General features: G+C 37.1%; 1 protein-coding gene across 3 annotated transcripts in view; it reads left to right on the top strand.

Annotated features, from left to right (window-relative positions):
• Samsn1 (SAM domain, SH3 domain and nuclear localization signals 1) overlaps positions 1–19,241 on the top strand; it is a 141,923-nt gene that overhangs the window by 55,612 nt on the left and 67,070 nt on the right. For 2 of the 3 annotated variants that reach the window (XM_034515735.2, XM_076943088.1), the window contains 2 exons: positions 1,316–1,442; positions 2,543–2,892. In XM_034515735.2, the coding sequence (XP_034371626.1) occupies positions 1,316–1,442; positions 2,543–2,892 (477 nt within the window). The remainder of the gene's footprint in view (positions 1–1,315; positions 1,443–2,542; positions 2,893–19,241) is intronic. The other variant, XM_034515736.2, reaches the window with a different exon arrangement.

Below are 19,241 nucleotides of genomic sequence, written 5' to 3'. Positions count from 1 at the left end.
CAAATACAAATTAACATGAAACTTACCACATTGACGCATTACATTGCCCTTCCCTCAAAAACTCAGCATAAATAAAATTCCCCGACATTATGCTAGCGGTGATTACTAATTTTTTATTTTCAAAGAAACCCCAGAAGTCCTTGGTGCAAAAGAGGTAAGATAGATCATCAGGTAAATAATTTGCCAGCAAGCTTGAGAACCCGAGTTTAATGTCATGGTGGGAGAACTCACTCCTACAGAATGTCCTCTGACCATTACCATCATGCTGTGGCTTGTACAGGATGCTGTTTCCTACATACATGAAATAAATAAATATAACAATTTTTTTTTAACAAGTAGCTCATACCATGTTAATTCCTTTTATCAATACTTTGGCATAATAAATGATTCAGATACATTAGAACATAATGTGGTATGTTGTAATTATATTTTGTCTCATTCAATGTGTATCTTTGTGAAAGCAAAGACCATTTAATGAAATGAATATTTGAAAACCTTTCACACTTGAATTGCAGTTCATCCAGAAATTCATTCCTTCATTCATTTACTTACTATAAATGAATCCAATCCATCCATTCATTCATGAAATGTAAATAAATCAAATATCCAATTTTTTAAAACCTATAATATACTAAGAAAACTGAATTTCTAAGATAAAGTCAATGTCTCAAAATACAGATTAATTTATCCTAAAAAAAAAATTATTCATGTTTGAAAGAGAGACTCAGTATTTCATCCTAGCTGGCCTCAAACTCTGCCCCAAACTGACAGAGATACACCTACCTCAGCCAAACTCGTGTTAGTATTAAAGGCATCACTTAACAAAGATCTATAGTAATCTCTAAAAGAAAAACAGAGAGACTTGGCATTCATCTCTACTTTCATCTCCACAGTGTACGCTTCCTTTCTCCTTGTGTTCTGTCTGTTTCTTCTAACCCTTGCTAGTAGCAATGTCAAGCCTGATGACCCAATAGTCTTTTGCTGTAAAAGAGTTATTTGTTTATAGTATCCCATACTGGGCAAGACTGAGTCATTTTATAAGTTGTTCTGTATTCACCCCATTTTGTTGTATTTTGAGGTAAAGAGATACGTTGCTAAACCTGCTCTGCTTTAGTATAAATAACTGGATGGTGCTTTTTTATAATTTTAAATTCCCCAACATGTGGTGGACTTTCAAGTTATTGCTTAAACTGTCCCAGGCTTCCATTTTTAAGACCACATTATTAATTTCCTTACATTTATGATCTTGGCATATTTTATATTTAATCTTTTATGAAGAATCATTTGACTCTATCTTGGGCTCTGTTTGGGCTAGGCCATAAAATCAGGTGGTGACCCGTTGGGATCAGCGAGGACATTAAATCGACTGCAGAAATGGCTGTGGATCAGAAAAGCCAGGGTACCGAGCCTGCAAGAGGGGAAGCCGGTGTTAATAGACCCCCGTGAGTAATCAGCCCACCCAGCAGTCCAACGTCTCTGAGGAAGAACTGGCCACTCTTGTATTAGTGAAGTCTGTTCTAGTATGGTCTTAACAGAATTATTGACCTCTGAGTCTTTTCTTTATCGTCATTTGAAAACAGATACCAGGGATTCAGACACCCAAATAACAAACCGTTACTTTACATTACTTTATCCAGTATGTATGCCATATAAGCCATGTGTACCATCAGAGAGAGAGAGAGAGAGAGAGAGAGAGAGAGAGGTAACTTTTAATGCATTATATTATTTTAACTGTGTATTGCATTAATATTATTATTCTCTGTGTCTATTTCATAAATTAAACTTTAAAAGTCTTAGTCTATATAGGATTCATACTACTCTCAGTTTCATACACATGCTTTAGGAATGGTCCTCCACAGACATTGGTCATTTCATCAAACTGGCTGCTATGCAGTACACAAATCAGCCTTTATAATGCTGAAGTTATTATACCTTTTTCCACTTTCTTCCAACTTTTTTTTGCTATTGGAAAATATATGTGATATATACTATGCAAAAATATCTCTGGAGAATAATATTAAAATAGAAAAAATCTGAATGCAAATATTATTTCAGTCCTATCCTCTGAGATTTCAACTCTTTAAGTGAGGCAAATGATTTAATTTTCTTCCGTATGATGATTTCTTATACATATGGCCGCAAAATTAAAATATTTATGAATAGAAACACTCCAAGTTATGCTTATAAGATGCGAGGATGTTTTTCAATTTGTAGTTTTTCCTCAAGTGTCTTTCAACATACTGTATGCATGTAAGTCTATTCATTCCAATATAATTAATGGTAATCAACAGATATCATTTTGAAAAGTTTAAGTAAAATTGACTTTCATAAAACAATTTAGTATATCAAAAGTACTTGCTTTTTAAAGATAATCTGATTTTAAGTTGCTTTATGAAACTGACTGACTTCCTGGCTTATCCTGTGCTGTTCATTCATTTCTATTACACAGAAGAAGACATAGTATTTATACTATACATGTCTTTCTATGTATGAAGAAGTATTAGTCTTGGTTATTTTAACTCAAGTTTTACTTATTTTTCAGAAGGTGGGGAGGACACATTGCTTTCTTGTGTGAAATTAACCAAATCCCAAGAAAAGAAAGATATTGACATGGTCACAAGGAAAAGGAAAAAACTGAATGCTGGTCCAGAATCTCTTTCTGCATCCCGCAGTAGAACCAGCATTTCCAATGGGCACAACCAGAAAGATACAGTGTCTCCTTATGACATTGAAGTTCCAGTGTGGAAGAACTGGAAACCTTTCCCAGAAAACCCATTCTGGACAAGCGCTGATTTTCCAATTGCCCAAGTGGGACACTGGAGCAACTGTTTCTCTTGTCAGCATCTTCGTCTCAAAGCTTCTTACACAGATATGGATCTCTTAAGTACATGGGTAAGTTTTTAAACCACGTAAGTTGAAGCTTTGTGGAGTAAAAGGTAGCAAATGTATTAATCGGAGTCAGGAAACTCACCAGAGCTGGGTTGACCTTCCAAAGACCAGACATGCTCCTGTGGTGTCCACCATTTGTTAATGCTGTATATGTACATTTTTTTTTGAAAAACATTACACAGCAGAATATTCTAGAAGCTTCTTTTTAGTTGAATGCAGACTTGAGCTACTGATTAGGGTCATGAAAATGTCCTTTGTATTGTCTAAACTACTGCTGTATTAGTAAGATCTCACAGACCAACAATAACCAAAACAAAGAATGGGTCCACCATTCTCAAGAGACTTTCACATGAATGAAATCATCTCAATCACACAATAACTGTAGTGTAAGGGTTTATTCTAGAATTATGCTACTAACATTTATCAAATATTTCGCAAGTATAGAAACTACAGCACAGACATGTTAGGAAAAGTCAGAAGTCAAACAGGGAAAGAATATGAGTCCATGTCTGGACTTCATATGATCATATATTGGAGGTTTTCTTTTTAAGTAATATTTTATTGTGTTTTCCACACTAGCTACACACTAGGATTGTGGACTATATGAGAAAGAATATAAACTTATAAACAGACAAATATGATTTGGTTTCTTGTTCTGCTACTTCTTCAGCTTAGATAGATTACTCAAGCCATTTAATCTTAATTTTTCAACTGTGAAATGAAAATAGTAATATCAAGTGTACCCTAAGACACCAAAATTAAATATCGTAAATCATCTAGAACTTAAGGAATTTTTATCTTGGTTCTAAGCTCCTTCCTTAGCTTTGCACTGTACCTTAGTTGGTTTTTTTTTTTTTTTTTTGAGTTAATGATTCAGTTTATTTGTGGAGTATTAATTTCGTAGCTATGTATATCCAGGAAGCCTGTTCTATGCCATTTTCTTTAAAAATTAACCTGTCATTAGATAACAGCTGTATTTTAAAGTGCATTAAAGGATTCTGAAAAGTCTCATTTTTGTGAAACTCTTCCCATGTTCTAAGATTTGCTCATTAGATCTCTGAAGGTTGAGGCTGGAGAGAGGACCCAGAAGTAAGGAATTTCTCGTGTTTTGGGATTGGACACAAGCCTTATTCACCTCAAAGACTTTAGGTAGCTTACAATTGCTCTTAACACCAGCTCCAGAGAATCATATACCTTCTGACCTCCCCTGAATTCCACACTCTAGTGCATACACAGGCACCCATTGCATAAACTTAATTAAGCACAAGGATAAGTATTAACCATGTCTTTGAAGATAAATGCTAAGGCCAAGTGAGAGTAGAGCACTATGATCTATCTTCTATCTATCTATCTATCTATCTATCTATCTATCTATCTATCTATCCATTTGTCGTCTATCTGATTGGTGTCTGTTAACAGTTGTAAGGGGTGAGGCAGTGAGAAGAGCTGTACTGTGTCATCAGGATCACTTTTGACGTTGGATCTCATCTTTCTTCTGTTATCCTTTTCTGGGGCAGCTGGATTTGGCAGCATCTTTCAGGAGCTTCTTTGAGAGGAGCTCCCATTAGAATGAACTAGGACCAGTCTTCGAAGACAGTGGTAGATTCAGAAGCAAGACCAAGGATGTAGATTCTTTAGCAAATGTCAAAGCTGATCCATGGAAGAATAGGCAGGAATGCCCAGAGCTTTCCTCAAGAATAAAAATCTGCACTCCTATCACTGGCATTTCTAGGTTCAGCAGACGAGCTTCAATCTAATTTTTCACCCTCAGCTCATTATGTGCTTTATTGTTTTTCTGTGCTGTACTGCCAAAGTGACCACTGGAGATTTCTCAAAGCTGCCTTGAGTTTTCCCCCTCTGTATCTTTGTGTGATGGTCCCTTACTTGTCTGTCACTTTTCTTTTAGAACAATTTCTCCATCTCATAAGCTCACATCAGATGATTTGTATCTTAGAAATTCTTGCTAGATCATGACAGATGGAAGTCATCTTTCTTAACGTAAACTCCTAGGTCAAATAAGCATCTTACATTATACACCCACCAGCCACTAATTAACGTCTACTATGTGGCATCAGAAAATTGGGCATTATGTTTTAAAGCTAAAGCATATATATATTATCTTCATGGAGGTTGCCATATTCTAGCAAGTACTAGCATTGAGCATTTCTTTACTTCCTGTAAGTAATTTGTAAGTCCATGGAATGAAATAAACGTAAGAGTAGAATTTGTTGTTTAAATGAATACAGTTTAAAAACCACATGTATGTAGAGGAATCAAACCAGTATCCTCTGGCAGGGCAACCAGTGCTCTGAACCATTGAAGTATCTTCCCATGGTGCATTTCTAAGCATCTTGATAACAATTCTTTTTTTTTTTTTTTTTTTTTTTTTGCTTTTCTATTCATACAACCAAATTTTTTCTTATGAATCCAGTTATTTGTAAATCCCAGTTTTGGGTACATGTGAAGTGCTTTTGGTAGACAAACACAGGAGTGCCATTGTCTTCTTTTTTATTTAAATGATCTTGTGTCTCTTAATACATAGCTGAATGACTGAGTTTACCTGCTATCGAAGGTCAAACATATCTGCTGAATGCTTAGAATTTCAAATGGTAACATTCAGCATCTGTGACAGGATGGCCTCGGTGGATTTGAAGAGTTAGTCAAGATCATGTTGGAGTTAAATTGGTTTGGTAAACTTAATGAGAGCACTTACACTCAGGGATTTGAGACACCAGAGCCAAAGAAGTGGGATGAGAGCAAATTATTATTTTTATATTCTACACCTATACCCCATAATGATAACAAGTGAAAACTATCCTGCTTCATTTTAGCATAGCTGGTCCTTTTTCTGTAGTAATTGCAGAGTTATTATTTGGGTTATTTAACTTTCATTCTACAGAGGTACAGAAGGCAGACAGCGTTAAGGGAAAAGGTGTACTTTTGAAATGAGAGTTACTATTAATGACAGGTAATTAGAGGTGACACTTGTGTGATTTTAAAGGGTAAAAGTATATATATATATATATATATATATATATATATATATATATATATATGCCAGTGTGCTCAGCTATGGTGGAGCTGGGTCTGAGTAGCAAGTTGCAGTCCTAACCCTTACTTCCTCATATATGACTCCACAAAGTCCCCTATCAGGCTTATGTTCTCCAGGCTGGCTCTGAAGACCCAACCCAGCATAGACACGAACCTAAGAGTAAACCTGAATAAACCTCTCCTTTAACTCACTAATTCCAATTGTGTACAGAAGCTTCAGTCTCCACTAGCTCCATTTATTCATAATGAAACCCAAAGCAACCATTTGCAAAGGATGGGGCCACTGAGATGATAAAGTAAAACATGTCAGATGTCGGTCAACATCATCAAAGATTAATTCTCAATTAAACAATGCAGAGGTTTGTGTTAAGATTAGAAAGAAAGAGCATGTTATTTGGTTGAGAACATGAGCAAACCGAATCATACATGGAAGTGCATCTTCTGTGGAGGATGCTTCACAGAAGTCAACAGGTGAATGACATACAGAGACAGTCTGCTTGCAAGATCTGAAGGACCTAAAGAGTGGAAAAAGACAAGTGAGTGTGGAATTGATACATGCTGAGATGGGTAAGGGATCAATCAATTTTATAAATGTGTGTATGCTGCAAGAGAAATATCAAAACAAAAACCACTGATGTCTGTCTTTTCTAATGTATGACACTGGTGCTTTTGAGAAAGGATTTTAGATACACTTGAAGAGAGATAATGGTGGAGGCATCACAAAATGATGTTGAAGCCAAGTGTTTAGAGCCAATTCATAAGAGGGACTGAAGGATACTTATGATGCTTTGTATACTAAAAGTTTGAAGCATCTAAAGGTACTAAAGGAACATGAGCTATAGGCTCAAAGGAAATATGAGTACAAAGCAGAGTATGTGTTACAAAAAAAGCAAGACTTACCTGGAGTAGAATATTATGATGTTTGGTAATTTGGGTGATATTTTTTCAGGTTGATGAAATGTATTTTTTTTTAATCACATTAAGAAATAGAAGTTGGCTGAGCACATAAAGGCACTTACTACTAAGCATGACTACCCTAAATTAATACTTGTAAACCACAAGAAAGAAGATAAAAACTTATTCTCACAAGTTGTCCTCTGCCTTCCATAAGCTGTCTCATAAACTGTCCTCTGCGCGCACACACACACACACACACACACACACAAAAACACTCATGCATGCACACACGCATGCACATACGCACATGCACATAATTTTATAAAGAATTGAAGTGATTTAGATATAAAAAAGTGAGCTATGTACAGTTATATAGTTCTGTTCTTACAGACGGAAACAAAGTAGCATCCTCTTGGGTGAGGAACCCAGATTAAAGAAATGCCTTACCAGATTGCTTTATAGCCATGTACATAAGACATTCTCTTACTCAATGATTGATATAGGAGTTGTTAACCCACTGTGGGGTCACTGTCAGAAAAGCAAGATGTATCTGAGCCTCAGAGCAAAAGAATAAGCAGTGAAGATTCCTCCAAGGTCTCAGCTTCAGTGCCAGTGTACTCTGATTTCCCTCAATGATGGATGATTAGAAATATATGCCAAATAAACATTTTCTCCCACATAGCACACTGCTGTTGTTCACGATGTTTATCATAATAGCAAAAAGCAAACGAAAACACATCTAAAATAATTTTGAAATTTATTTTCATAACGATGTGAATTGAAAGTGATAACAACAAAATATCTGTGAGGAAGAAACCAACCAGGATCCAGAATAAACAAAAAGTGAAGTGAGGAGCTACAAAATGTCCACATCAGTTAGAACAGATACCTGAACATAAGGGAGACCAGATAACACAACAGAGGTATGGTTGGTAAAGTTTTGATGCACGCAGTATCCGATGCTAGGAAAAGCAGCCAAGTGCCGTGTAAAGGAATCTGAGGATGAGAAAGGCTTAAGGGAACAGAATATCTTGTATCCATTCAACAAAGTGCTATAACAAACAGAAAATAGGGATAACATAAATATTTTTAGTGAAGTTATTTCATTGTGAAGAATAGGAACCAAATGCTTTACTATTATTTTGCTAGTTGCAACAGGAACAATAGAGGACAGGTATCAAATGCAAAAGTACTCTTGGAATACACAGCCTTTCGCTTAAGTGGTATATAAGTGTACAGATTGCCGTAGAAAACTGGGAAATGAGGCAAATCAGTTCATTTCTAACCCTGTAGCTGTTTAGAGGACCCTTAAAAATATTCAACGTTTCCCATGAACCAACGTAAGTGGTTTGTGCCTGCCTTTCTCTTTGTTTCTCTGTTCTGACATTTTCTGGGAATCCTCTCCAGTATCACTCATCTTCACCTGACCTTCCAACCAACAGGTCACGTGGTTGCCTGGTTAATGTACCTGACATCTAATCTTATCCATTTGATGGTCTTGGGAAAAGCTTATGAGATATTGTAAAACACGCTTATATGTTTGCCTATGAGAGCAGTTTGAAACATAACATATCATGGTACGTCTTTCTTACCCAATGATTCATTCAGAGGAGGATTTAACATTTTTATTAAATTTATTTATTTTCTTTACAACCCAGTATTAGCCCTTCCTCCTCTCCCAGTATGCCCTCAGAGAAGTCCTCCCCCCCCATTCCCTCTTCCCCTTCTCTTTTGAGAGCAGCATGACCCTCTGAGGGTGTCAACCTTTTCCCAACATCAAGGCACTGTAGAACTAGGCATAACCTCTTCCATTGAGGCCAGACAAGGCTGTCCATTTAGGGGTGTGGGATCCACAGTCAGGCAACTGGTTCAGGGACATCCCCTCATCCAGTTGTTTGGGGGAGCCCACATAAAGACCAAGCTACTCATCTACTACATATATGCAGAGGGCCTAGGTTTTTGATTGGTTAGTTGACTTTGTTGGTCTTCCTGTGGAGTCCCTGTCCTCTTTGGGTCCCTCAATCTTTCTCCCTACTATTCCATAAGACTCTCTGAGCTCCATCTAATGTTTGGCTGTGAGTCTTGCGTCTCTTTCCATTGGCTTCTGGGTGGAGCCTCTCAGTGGACAGAGATGCTAAGTTCCTGTCTGCAAGCACAACAGAGTATCTTTAATAGTGTCAGGGGTTGGTTTGGGGTGGTTGGCCATTCCCTCAGTCTCAGTTCTATCTTTGTCCATATACATCTCGTAGGCAGGACACATTTTGGGTCGAAAGCTTTCTGAGTAGGTTGTTGTCCGTATCCTTCCTGTAAGTCCTGCCTGGCTATAGGAAGTAGCCACTTCAGGAAACATATCCCCCCAACTGCTAGAAATCTCAGCTAGAGTCACCCCCTTAGACCCTCTGGGGCCTCTTCCCATCCCAGGTCTCTAGCACATTCTAGAAATGTCCCCACTAGCCCGTTTCCCTTCTCTCCTCCACTCTCCCTACATATGATCTTTCCCAACCTGCACTGTTCCCCCCCATCTCCTCTTCCATACAATTCCTTCCTTTCATCAATCTCTAATAACTATTTTGTTTTCCCCTTTGAGACAGATTCAAACATCCTCCCTTGTACCCTCCTTGTTATTTGGCTTCCTTGGGTCTGTTGATTTTAGCATGTTTATCCTGTACTTTATGGCTAATATCCACTAATAAGTGAGTACATACCATGCATGTCCTTTTGGGTCTAGGTTCCCTCACACAGGATGATATTTTCTAGTTCTATCCATTTGCCTGCAAAGTTCATGTTGTTCTTGTTTTTACTGGCTGAGTAGTATTCCATTGTGTAGATATATCACATTATCTGTATTCATGCTTCAGTTGAGAGACATCTAGGTTGTTTCCAATTTCTGGATACTATGAGTAAAACTGCTATGAAGATAGTTGAGCAAGTGTCCATGTAGGATGATGGAGCATCTTTTGTGTATATACCCAGGAGTGGTTTAGCTGGATCTTGAGGTAGAACTATTCCCAATCTTCTGAGAAACTGCCAAATTGTTTTACAGAGTAGTTGTACAAGTTTGCACTCCCACCAGTGGTGGGAACGTGTTCCTCTTGCTCCACAGCCAATCCAGCATGTGCTGTCCTTTGAGTTTTTGATCTTAGCCATTCTGATGTGTGTAAGGTAGAATCTTAGAGTTGTTTTGATTTGCATTTCCCTGATGAGTAAGGATGTTGAACACTTCTTTAGCTGCTTCTTGGCCACTACAGAGTCCTCAGTTGAAAATTCTCTGTTTAGCTCTCAACTCCATTTTTTAAATTGGGTTATTTAGATTGTCAGTGTCTAACATCTTGAGTTCTTTATATATTTTGGAACTACACACACACACACACACACACACACACACACACACACACACTTATTCTATTAGAACAGAAAGTGGGAAATAGTCTTGAACTTGTCAATACAGGAGACAAGTTCCTGAACAGAATACCAGTGGTTCAGGCACTAAAATCAAGAAATAACAAATGACACCTCATGAAACTGAAAAGCATCTGTAAGCCCAAGGACACAGTCATCAGGAAAAAATGACAGCATACAGACTAGGAAAGATCTTCACTAACCCTACATCCAACAGAGGATTTAAACTTTTATTAGATTTACTTGGACATGACAAAGTTGTGGAGGATGATGCCACTCCTTCTTGTTGTGGTTTGCCTCTTTTCTGTTTGCTATGATGTCAAATACACTTCTCCCTCATGCCCTTCCAGTCATAGTGGACTACCTCTGAAACCATGCAGACAACAAGCCTTTCCCCCTTGAGTTATTTTTGTCACCTGCATTTAACAGAAATAGGAAATCTAAGACAATCAAACTAAGTGAATAATTCAGCTTGAAGCGCACAACTAATGCCACTGCCACCTTGTAGAGTTTTAAGAGCCCCCTCAACATCTACAGAATTAGGGATACACCACTCAATCAAGTACACCTTATCAGTGCTCTGTCTGCCCCACACAAATCTTTGACATGGGTGAAATGTGGGTTCTCTCCATAAGTTTAAATATATAAATGATTTCATCATTTTTGCTTTTCATTTCTATTTATTTGATGACTTCTTAAGCATTGGAACTACTGAATGAACTAGTAAGAATTACAGAAGTGACCTACAAATTAAAAACCACTGTGAAAAGGAATCATATATAGAGGAATCTCACAAAGAAATCAAAGGGGAAATAGGGAAGATAAAAGCACGAATCAAACTTCACAGATTCTTGTCTTCTTAAATGATGATGTTAGGGTCTTATCAAGATGTCTGTGGTCTCATTGAAAGGAGGATTTTTAACCCAATGAGTATTAATACAAGTTTAATATGTCATGTTCCAACACTAAGTCATTAAGAATCATTTGTTGGCCTAGGTTTAAGCTTTATGTATGCTGGAGTTATGATGTGCTAGAAAGAGTAGTTTTGCTAATAGATTTGAAGAACATGAAAAACTAAAGACATTGTAAATGTTTATATGAATTGAAAGATTTAAAGGAAAAATAGAAAGTCTCACACAAAAAGACAGCTATATTTCTTGCACTCAGCACTGAAAGTAATGAACCTCAGAAATGATTCTAAAGACAATTTTAAATGAATAAGAACAAAGTGCTAATTATGAATAGTCTACATGACACATTTTTAATTATTGTCAATATAATGTTTGATGGAGTAAGAATCAGTGTCTACCCAGGAGAAGAATTTATAGACAACAGAGTCATCCATTCATTATTCCCTTATATAACAAATTCTTGTCAAGTGCCTACTGAGCTGTTCAGTGTATTACCTGGGAAGGTTAGAAGGATATGAGTAGAGTGAATATTTTGGGTGGAGTGGAAGGCAAATAAGCTGCTATTTCATATTTGTTATGGACAGTCTATGTTATCTCATTTCAAGGAAGTGTTTAAAACAGAGAATACATAAACGTATTCCTTTGCTTAAAAATTCACTAGGCTACAAATATCTTGCATTATTTGTACATCAAGTATCCCTAGGAAAGATCCAACCAGACATGAAAACATATCTTATGTTCTTAAAAAGTAAGCCTTTGAAGGAAACACTTAAAATGAAAAGAATTGTAACAGTATATATTGTCAGGTTTATGGGAAATTCTTTAGGCTGGATTTGAAGAAAGTAATTTCTAAATGCATATAAAATGTTTAAATGTCATTTCAAATAAAAATATTTTACAATATGAAATAAAGATAGAGTATGAAAATGTAATTGCCCTGTGTGAAGTATTATTCTCAAAGTCCAAGGTAAATAGAGATATTGTTAACTTAGACTCTTGAGACATAACAATAGAGCATTCGAGTTAGTGCAATTATGGGTGTTTGACACTTCACAACCACAAAACCCTCATTAATGTTAGTTAGAAAAACAGAACTGTGATGGAATTCCAAAATTGGTACAGAAATCAAGCCATTCTTGCCTAAATGTGTTATGTTCCCTCCCACCCTTTTTTGTTGTTGCTGTGACAACATGCTTGATAAAGGTGACTTAGGAAAGAAAAGGCTTATCGTGACTTACATTGTGAAGCTCGCCTGAATCAAGAGAGAGAAGCCATGGACACAAGAGCCTGAGGCAGCTGGTGTCATAGTTTCCCTAGTCAGGAAATGGAAAGAGGTGAATGGTGTTCTTATTTGTTTTTTTCTTTTTAATTCACTTCATGTAATGATACAACTTACTTAAGGGTAGGTCTTTCCACCTTAACTAACCAAGCCTAGAAACTCTCCCACAGACATACCCACAGAATGGCTTCTTATTGTCAAGTTGACAATATGGATCAGCACAAGATTTTTCCCCATTTTTGCTTGCTTATATAACTTCACCAGATCAAGGAGAAACTTGAATTGGTACTCCTTACAATAAAATCTTTCTAGAGTCAACAAAAGTTGACATGGATCATACTCATGATAATGAACTGAAACCTATGTTTTAGCTTTCACAAGAAAATTTAAATCAGTTTCACTGTTGGCTCAAAAGGAAGAAACACAATGAACACCAGTCTGAAGGGATCCACATGTGCTCTTGGACCACAGGAAAATTTTAGATCTATAGCTGGAGCTCAACATTCTCCTGTTGTCAACACCATAAAGCTGGTCATCAAAGATGGACTTCAAGTTATGAGAATAGAGAGGACGAATGTTTAAAGGTTTTATGTAGAAACATTCAGAATAGCACGTAGTGCCCAATTGCCTTTCATGGCACAAATATTTCCTCATTCACTATTGCTAAGCAAGGCAAGGACAAAGACATATTTTATGTGGCCATCATGGTTGTTACCATCCAAAGGAATGCAATTTTCAACCAGGACTCGATTGAGCTGTGAATTCAGTATTTTCACTTAGTAGGATCTTGTTGAGTCTGTTTGCTTAATTTGCTAGCTTCTTGCTCATGCTTAGGACAGGCAAGAGCTTTCCAGTTCTTTCCATGGCCCACCTTTTGTGATATGATGTGTATGGAGGGAAGCAGTCTACACATTAAAGCAGATTCCCAAATTCAGCACATCAGGATTTTCTCCTCTGCTTTCAAAGCTGTTCTTTCCTCTCTGCTCTCCAAATGACCATGGTTGGCCCTATTCACATGTATGTGTACTTGTTTCTTTTCCACAAGCTATTTTAGGTTTAACATTTTTATTTTCATGTTTCTCTGATGCACTATACTTTCTCTGTCCTACATTCCCCTCTTGCTTTTGTTCTCTGGACACAACACCAGTTATAACTCAAACAAGGTCAGACAGAACAAGCAACCATGCATGTGAATTCACTTCACTTGTGTTCCCGCTAGGACTTTCTGACCAGGAAAACTGAACTGTCAACATTTTCATTCTTTGGAGCTGTGATAGAAGAATTATTAAATATTATCTATTAAAATAATTTTGTCCGAGAGAGAGAGAGAGAGAGAGAGAGAGAGAGAGAGAGAGAGAGCAAAGAAATCAATTCTTTAGAAAAAAAAAAGAAAGAAGTAAAAGTAAATTGTAAAAAGGAACACACAAGTTTTCAGGGTGCAAATCACTGCTTTGCAGCCAAATCCCTCCCATTTATCATTATTAACTACACACACACACACACACACACACACACACACACACACACAAATGCTTACACACCATTAGAACCTTGACTGGTTTGCATCTTTACAGTTTAGTTCTGATCACATGTGTGAATCTGTATGATGATATTCATGGCCTCAAGAGACTTAGGATTTACTGGCTGTCAGTAGTTTTCCTAAATACTTTTGTGCCAGGAATCAGTGAGGTTGTGTTAGTGGTTGAAATTTGAAAGTCAAAGACATTAGATAATTCACACAATATAGGAACTGGTGGTAGATTGGATTTTAAGATGATACCTTTAAGGACCAATTTCTGAGATGTTGAGAATCCTTCCTTTATTAACATGTAATCAATGAGGACATTCAGTTCTAATTTACAGTATATAGTGGAACAACAGAAGCGAACAAAGAAACTCTAAGTGGGGCTTTGTGATATTGCTAAATAGAGTTCCCACCTTCAAGGATGAAACTTTCATCAATCTTACATTAGCTATCTGAGTTTGGCAAAATTGATTGCCATTTTACAGATGGAAAATTGAACCACATAAAATCGAGTGAATTGGCTGAGGTTTTAGAGCTGGTAATGAGAGTGCTGATACCAATATCAGCCCAAATCATAGTCCAAAGTTCATTAAACAAAGTCTCCTTAAGTTATGAATTAGGTGCTGATAAATGTGGCTTTAAGGGACTCTTGGGGCAAATTCCATAAATGGAGACAAGTGAGTGGCCTTGAAGTGTACCTTTCAGATTATTTTTATGGAATTCTCATATTACTTGATATATTCTAGTTTCTTTTATATATTGAGTAGAAAAAAAACTGAACAAGAACATTGCATCTATTAGAGTTCATTATTTTCTTAGACTGTGGGGCTACAGAGATGACTAAAACAGTCACTATTACAGGTGAACCACTAGCAGTTTTCAGCAACATGGCATCCCAAGCAAGAAGGTTGACTTGAACTCACATTGCTGGGTTTTGCTAGTTTTCAAGATTTGTTCCTTCAGTTTATCTAATTTTCTCATGGGAGATGAAGACAGAATGACCTCCCCATAAATATTCAGAGTAAATATTAAATAAGATTTGTTTTTGTCTTCCCAGAGTGCTCCAGTGACTTTACGCCTGTGAGTCTCTGGGGAATTCGGACAAAACTCAGGACTAGGGAGCATGCTGGTGTCAACTCTGTGCATCTCCGACATGGCAAATTATCACTGCATTAAAAACGTTTCACACATGTAAAATGACTTTGGCTTTTAAAAACTCATCTACTTTATCATAGCCTGATGCTGTACACATTTCATGATATTTTATTTCAGGGTAAGGATATAACTCCAGGTCATAACAGTATTTTTCATAGGAGAATGAAAAATGAAGGAAAGAAATTCATGTTCCCCTTCCTTCCTGAGTAGTTGTAAAACAAGTAGTTGAATTCACTCTAAAATTCCTTATGAATATTCAGTGTACAATCTTTATGCATCTCATGGTTTCTTGCTATTAAATATAACCATACTGATGAATAATTGGGTTAGAAATATGCCCTTATTACAGCTAACCTCAGCCCAACCCAAAGCCAAGCCTGTATGTCACCCAGATAAAGGACTCTCAGACAATGTATAAAAATCCTCAAAAGCAAGAACTTATTCTTCTGCTCAAAATACTGGAATATTCACATTGTTCTCAATAAGAATAGAATAGTGAGTATTTTAAATGACTTATAATTTAAATTAGAGGCAAAAATGAAAATGTTCATACAAAAGCATGAATCGGTAACTTTGATAATAGCTATTACCTTTATGTGATTCCATGAAGTCGTTAATGGGCAGATCTGACCTAGCTAAGGGATCAGGAGCCACTCCGATGATATGGTTAGTTGAGTTCAAGTCTAATGAGTTGAACTTAATTAGCCCAAAATAAATGATAGAAAAATCGTGAGAATGGACAGAGCCTGAATCCCTCAGAAGAGAAGGCACCAAGGAAGACTAAGGAAGGCAACCCACGGGAACCTTATATGTTCCGTTGAGTTGTATTGTTCGTCTAAGAACAATGGAGCGCTGTGTAACTGGGGAGGCTGGCTTCTGTTTGCTCCTTCTCATTTGCTCGTTAAAGGGATGAAGTGAGATAATCAATTTGCATTTTTGAAAAGATGGCTACATATGGTGAGACCTGTGTGGAGGGGAAGACAAATGAGGGGGGATTGGTGACTTTAACAATGGTGAAATATAGGCAGAGATTCATGAAAATTCTCAGGCTCACAGATTATATCCCCAGAAGCGGCATTTCTCTAAATGGAAGAAATGTCAATTTTAAAAGTCATCTTTTGTGATGTCAACCAAAAAGTCCCATTCGCTTTAGGATGTATGGTCACAGATGAGAGAGGAGAAGTGATACAATGACTCTGAGTGAATATTCCGACTCTGCCCTTTGATTTTTAAACTCGGAAGCTCAGGGCCGCCACCATGGCTTAATGGAATCATTACCAGTGGATAAGGAAATGTCATTCATTTGCTTCCCCCATTCAACTTGGACATAGGCCATTGTTTCCACGGAGTGGCTGGGAGCCATGCAGGGTTTCAAGGGAAATTGGCCTTTCAGAGGGGCATCTGAATAGATAATGCATATTGCCACCGTAAAAAATCGCTAATGAATATTAAGGGTGGCTCTCATTTGTGGTGATTGAAATGAACTCATAAATTCTCTCTAGGATGCGGGAATTTTTTTCCCCCTCCCCGCGGAGAGATTTAATGGATTTGCGGCATTCTGAATGATTTGGCAAGAAATCAGAGGTATCAGTGCAGTCACCCGCAAAGGGCACTTTAGTTTCTCATGTGATAGTCAACCACCACAAAATATTTTCTGTAAGAACTTAGAATGATTGATGCAACCCACCGTAAGTCATGACAGGGTGTCAACTGAAAAACTGAAGGAAAAAAAAAAAAAAAGAAGTGGTTAAAGACACCACAGCTTTCAAAACAAATTTGACTTTTAGAGAGGGGTTATTTCCTCTTGGAAAAAAAAGAAAAGTTAGACCTGCCACCTGCAGGAAATTTAAATCAGTTGTTTGCAGCAAAGGAGATCATATTTCGAGGCCACGGAGAGGAGAGTTCCTCCTGCTCTCCCTGTATGGAACAGATTAAACTGTTCCCACTTGGTGATAAATACATCAGAAAAAAAGCTGTAACAGGAATATGGTAGCGGTAGCAGTTAATGGCTCAGCTTCCCGTTAAAACAATATTCTTTGGGTTTCTTCAGCCAGTTCCCACTTTATGTGTGCTATTTTTTGATGAGTTAATTTTTTACATTTGCATAATCAATAACTTTCAGAGCTCTATAGAGTTGGAGAAAACCGAAGGCAAGAATTCTAAGGAGCATGGCTGGCTGGCTGAGATTGGGGTAGCAGGTCGGATTCTGAGACTACAGGAGTAATCTATCAAAGCAGCAGGCTGGGATTAAAACTAATCCCTAATGTGTATATGTGGAAGGAAAGTGAAAAAATAGTGGACAACCCAGAGAAGAAATTGCCTTTGAATTTCTTCATGACAAGCAACCATTGCCTGAAACTTATAATGCAATAATAAAAACTGTAAAATGTAGTCATTTTATTATGTGAGAGAATGTTTTCAGAGAAAACGAAGTGAATTTGTATGATATTTTTAGTACATCCAATACCTGAAAACAAGAATAATCTTAGGAAATTTCATTCTGGTAAAGCGGTGAATTGTTTCCTAAATCAAATCTATGAACCTCCTTTCTTGTGAGTAAGAAAATCTTCAGGACATTAGTTCACATGTTCAGTATTCCTTTAGAAGAAGAAAAACCATGATTTAAGACATTGAGGTCCTTGGATAGTAGATAATGAAGCTTGGCTCACTGGAGGAAATCCTTCTGCTTGTTGATGTGGCTTGCAATAGACTTCCTGTGTATGGGAAACCCCTTTTGTGAGAAGATTCTGGGCTGGAAAATATATCAGATAGTATTAGTTATTGTTTCTTTAGTTATAAAATAATGGTTCTAAAGGGTGATCATGATGATATCTCCCTATGTTTATACTCACAAAGCAACTTTCTTACAGATGGCATAATGCCTACATATTATTTTAAAACTACCACCTGAAGAACAGGGCTTGATCATCACAAAAATCAACCCCTTATGCCACAAATGGAGAATAACTTTCAGTGTGCTGGTTTATGATGGACAAGAAGAAATGTATTTTTCTAAAGTGGTTACAGGCAGATTACAGCTCAGTACTGCTCAGAAGTGAGAGGTTGATATTTATGAGTCAGTAGCTTAGAGAACTTACTCTGTGTGAGCATCAGAGGCTTCTGTAAAACGCTGAAGGTTTGAAGTAGGAAATAACCCAAAGGAAAGGATCGTTGTACATCTATTGATTCCAAATAAAATAGTTTGTGCTTCACAATTGGTTAGAACATTGTTATAAGTGATATTTCTGGTTTTGGTTCCATAAACCAACAACAAAAGTATTTCCCAACATATTTTTAATGCCTTGCCTGCTCCAGGCTTGCTAAACCAGAGTTTTTGGCATTGGGCATTTTTCACAAGCTTCATATGGGACATAGTTTGTTTCTTATCAAAGTTAGGTGATACGTAATGCTCACAGACATTTGGATGAGCAGAAAATGCTCTCCCACTTCTCCTGGTTACCACAGAGAAAGCACCAGAGACTTTGGTGCTTTCCAACTGACTCTGTTGAAAATCCCATCAGTTTCTAGGAGCTTTTATTAATCAGGGAATAGAAAAATTTCCAAGCAAAGAGTAAGATAAACCACAAGGCTTCTCACCACGTATCTTCCAGATTTTGTAAAAAACAATTCTTGCATGTAAGGAGCTTTCCTAATTGTAATAGTTATTTTCTTTCATCTCATCTGGCTTTCTTTGAACAATGGTTTTGTTTCCTTTCAATATCAGCACCTAAACTTCAGAACACCCTTTTAACTCCTTTCTTTAAAACTTCCTGCGATTTCTTTTGTATTCTTTGTTACCATTTTCAATCTTCTCCATGAGTGTTTCATTGGATTGCCCTCTATGGTTCTAAGAACCATTAAGAAGTCTGTAAGCCCCATGGTTATATAATGACAGGACTCTAACACAGCATCCTTCACCATCCCTGAAGAGCCAGTTACTCCATTTCAGAGCTCTAAGGAAACCTCTGCTTTGCTAATTATAGAGCTCACTTGCCAAAGTAAGAGATTTTAATATTGTCTGGTCCTGAACTTAAATCTTAAGATATTTGAACCATTCTAGTAGGTCTGAGTGGGATTTTTGAAGTTGTGTGCTTGTTTGTAGTTCTCCGCACTTGATCATACTAATACACCCCTA

Source organism: Arvicanthis niloticus, chromosome 12, assembly GCF_011762505.2.
Source record: "Arvicanthis niloticus isolate mArvNil1 chromosome 12, mArvNil1.pat.X, whole genome shotgun sequence".
NCBI lineage: Eukaryota > Metazoa > Chordata > Mammalia > Rodentia > Muridae > Arvicanthis > Arvicanthis niloticus.
Note: the sequence above shows the minus strand (reverse complement) of the source record. Positions and strands in the feature narration are given on the sequence as shown.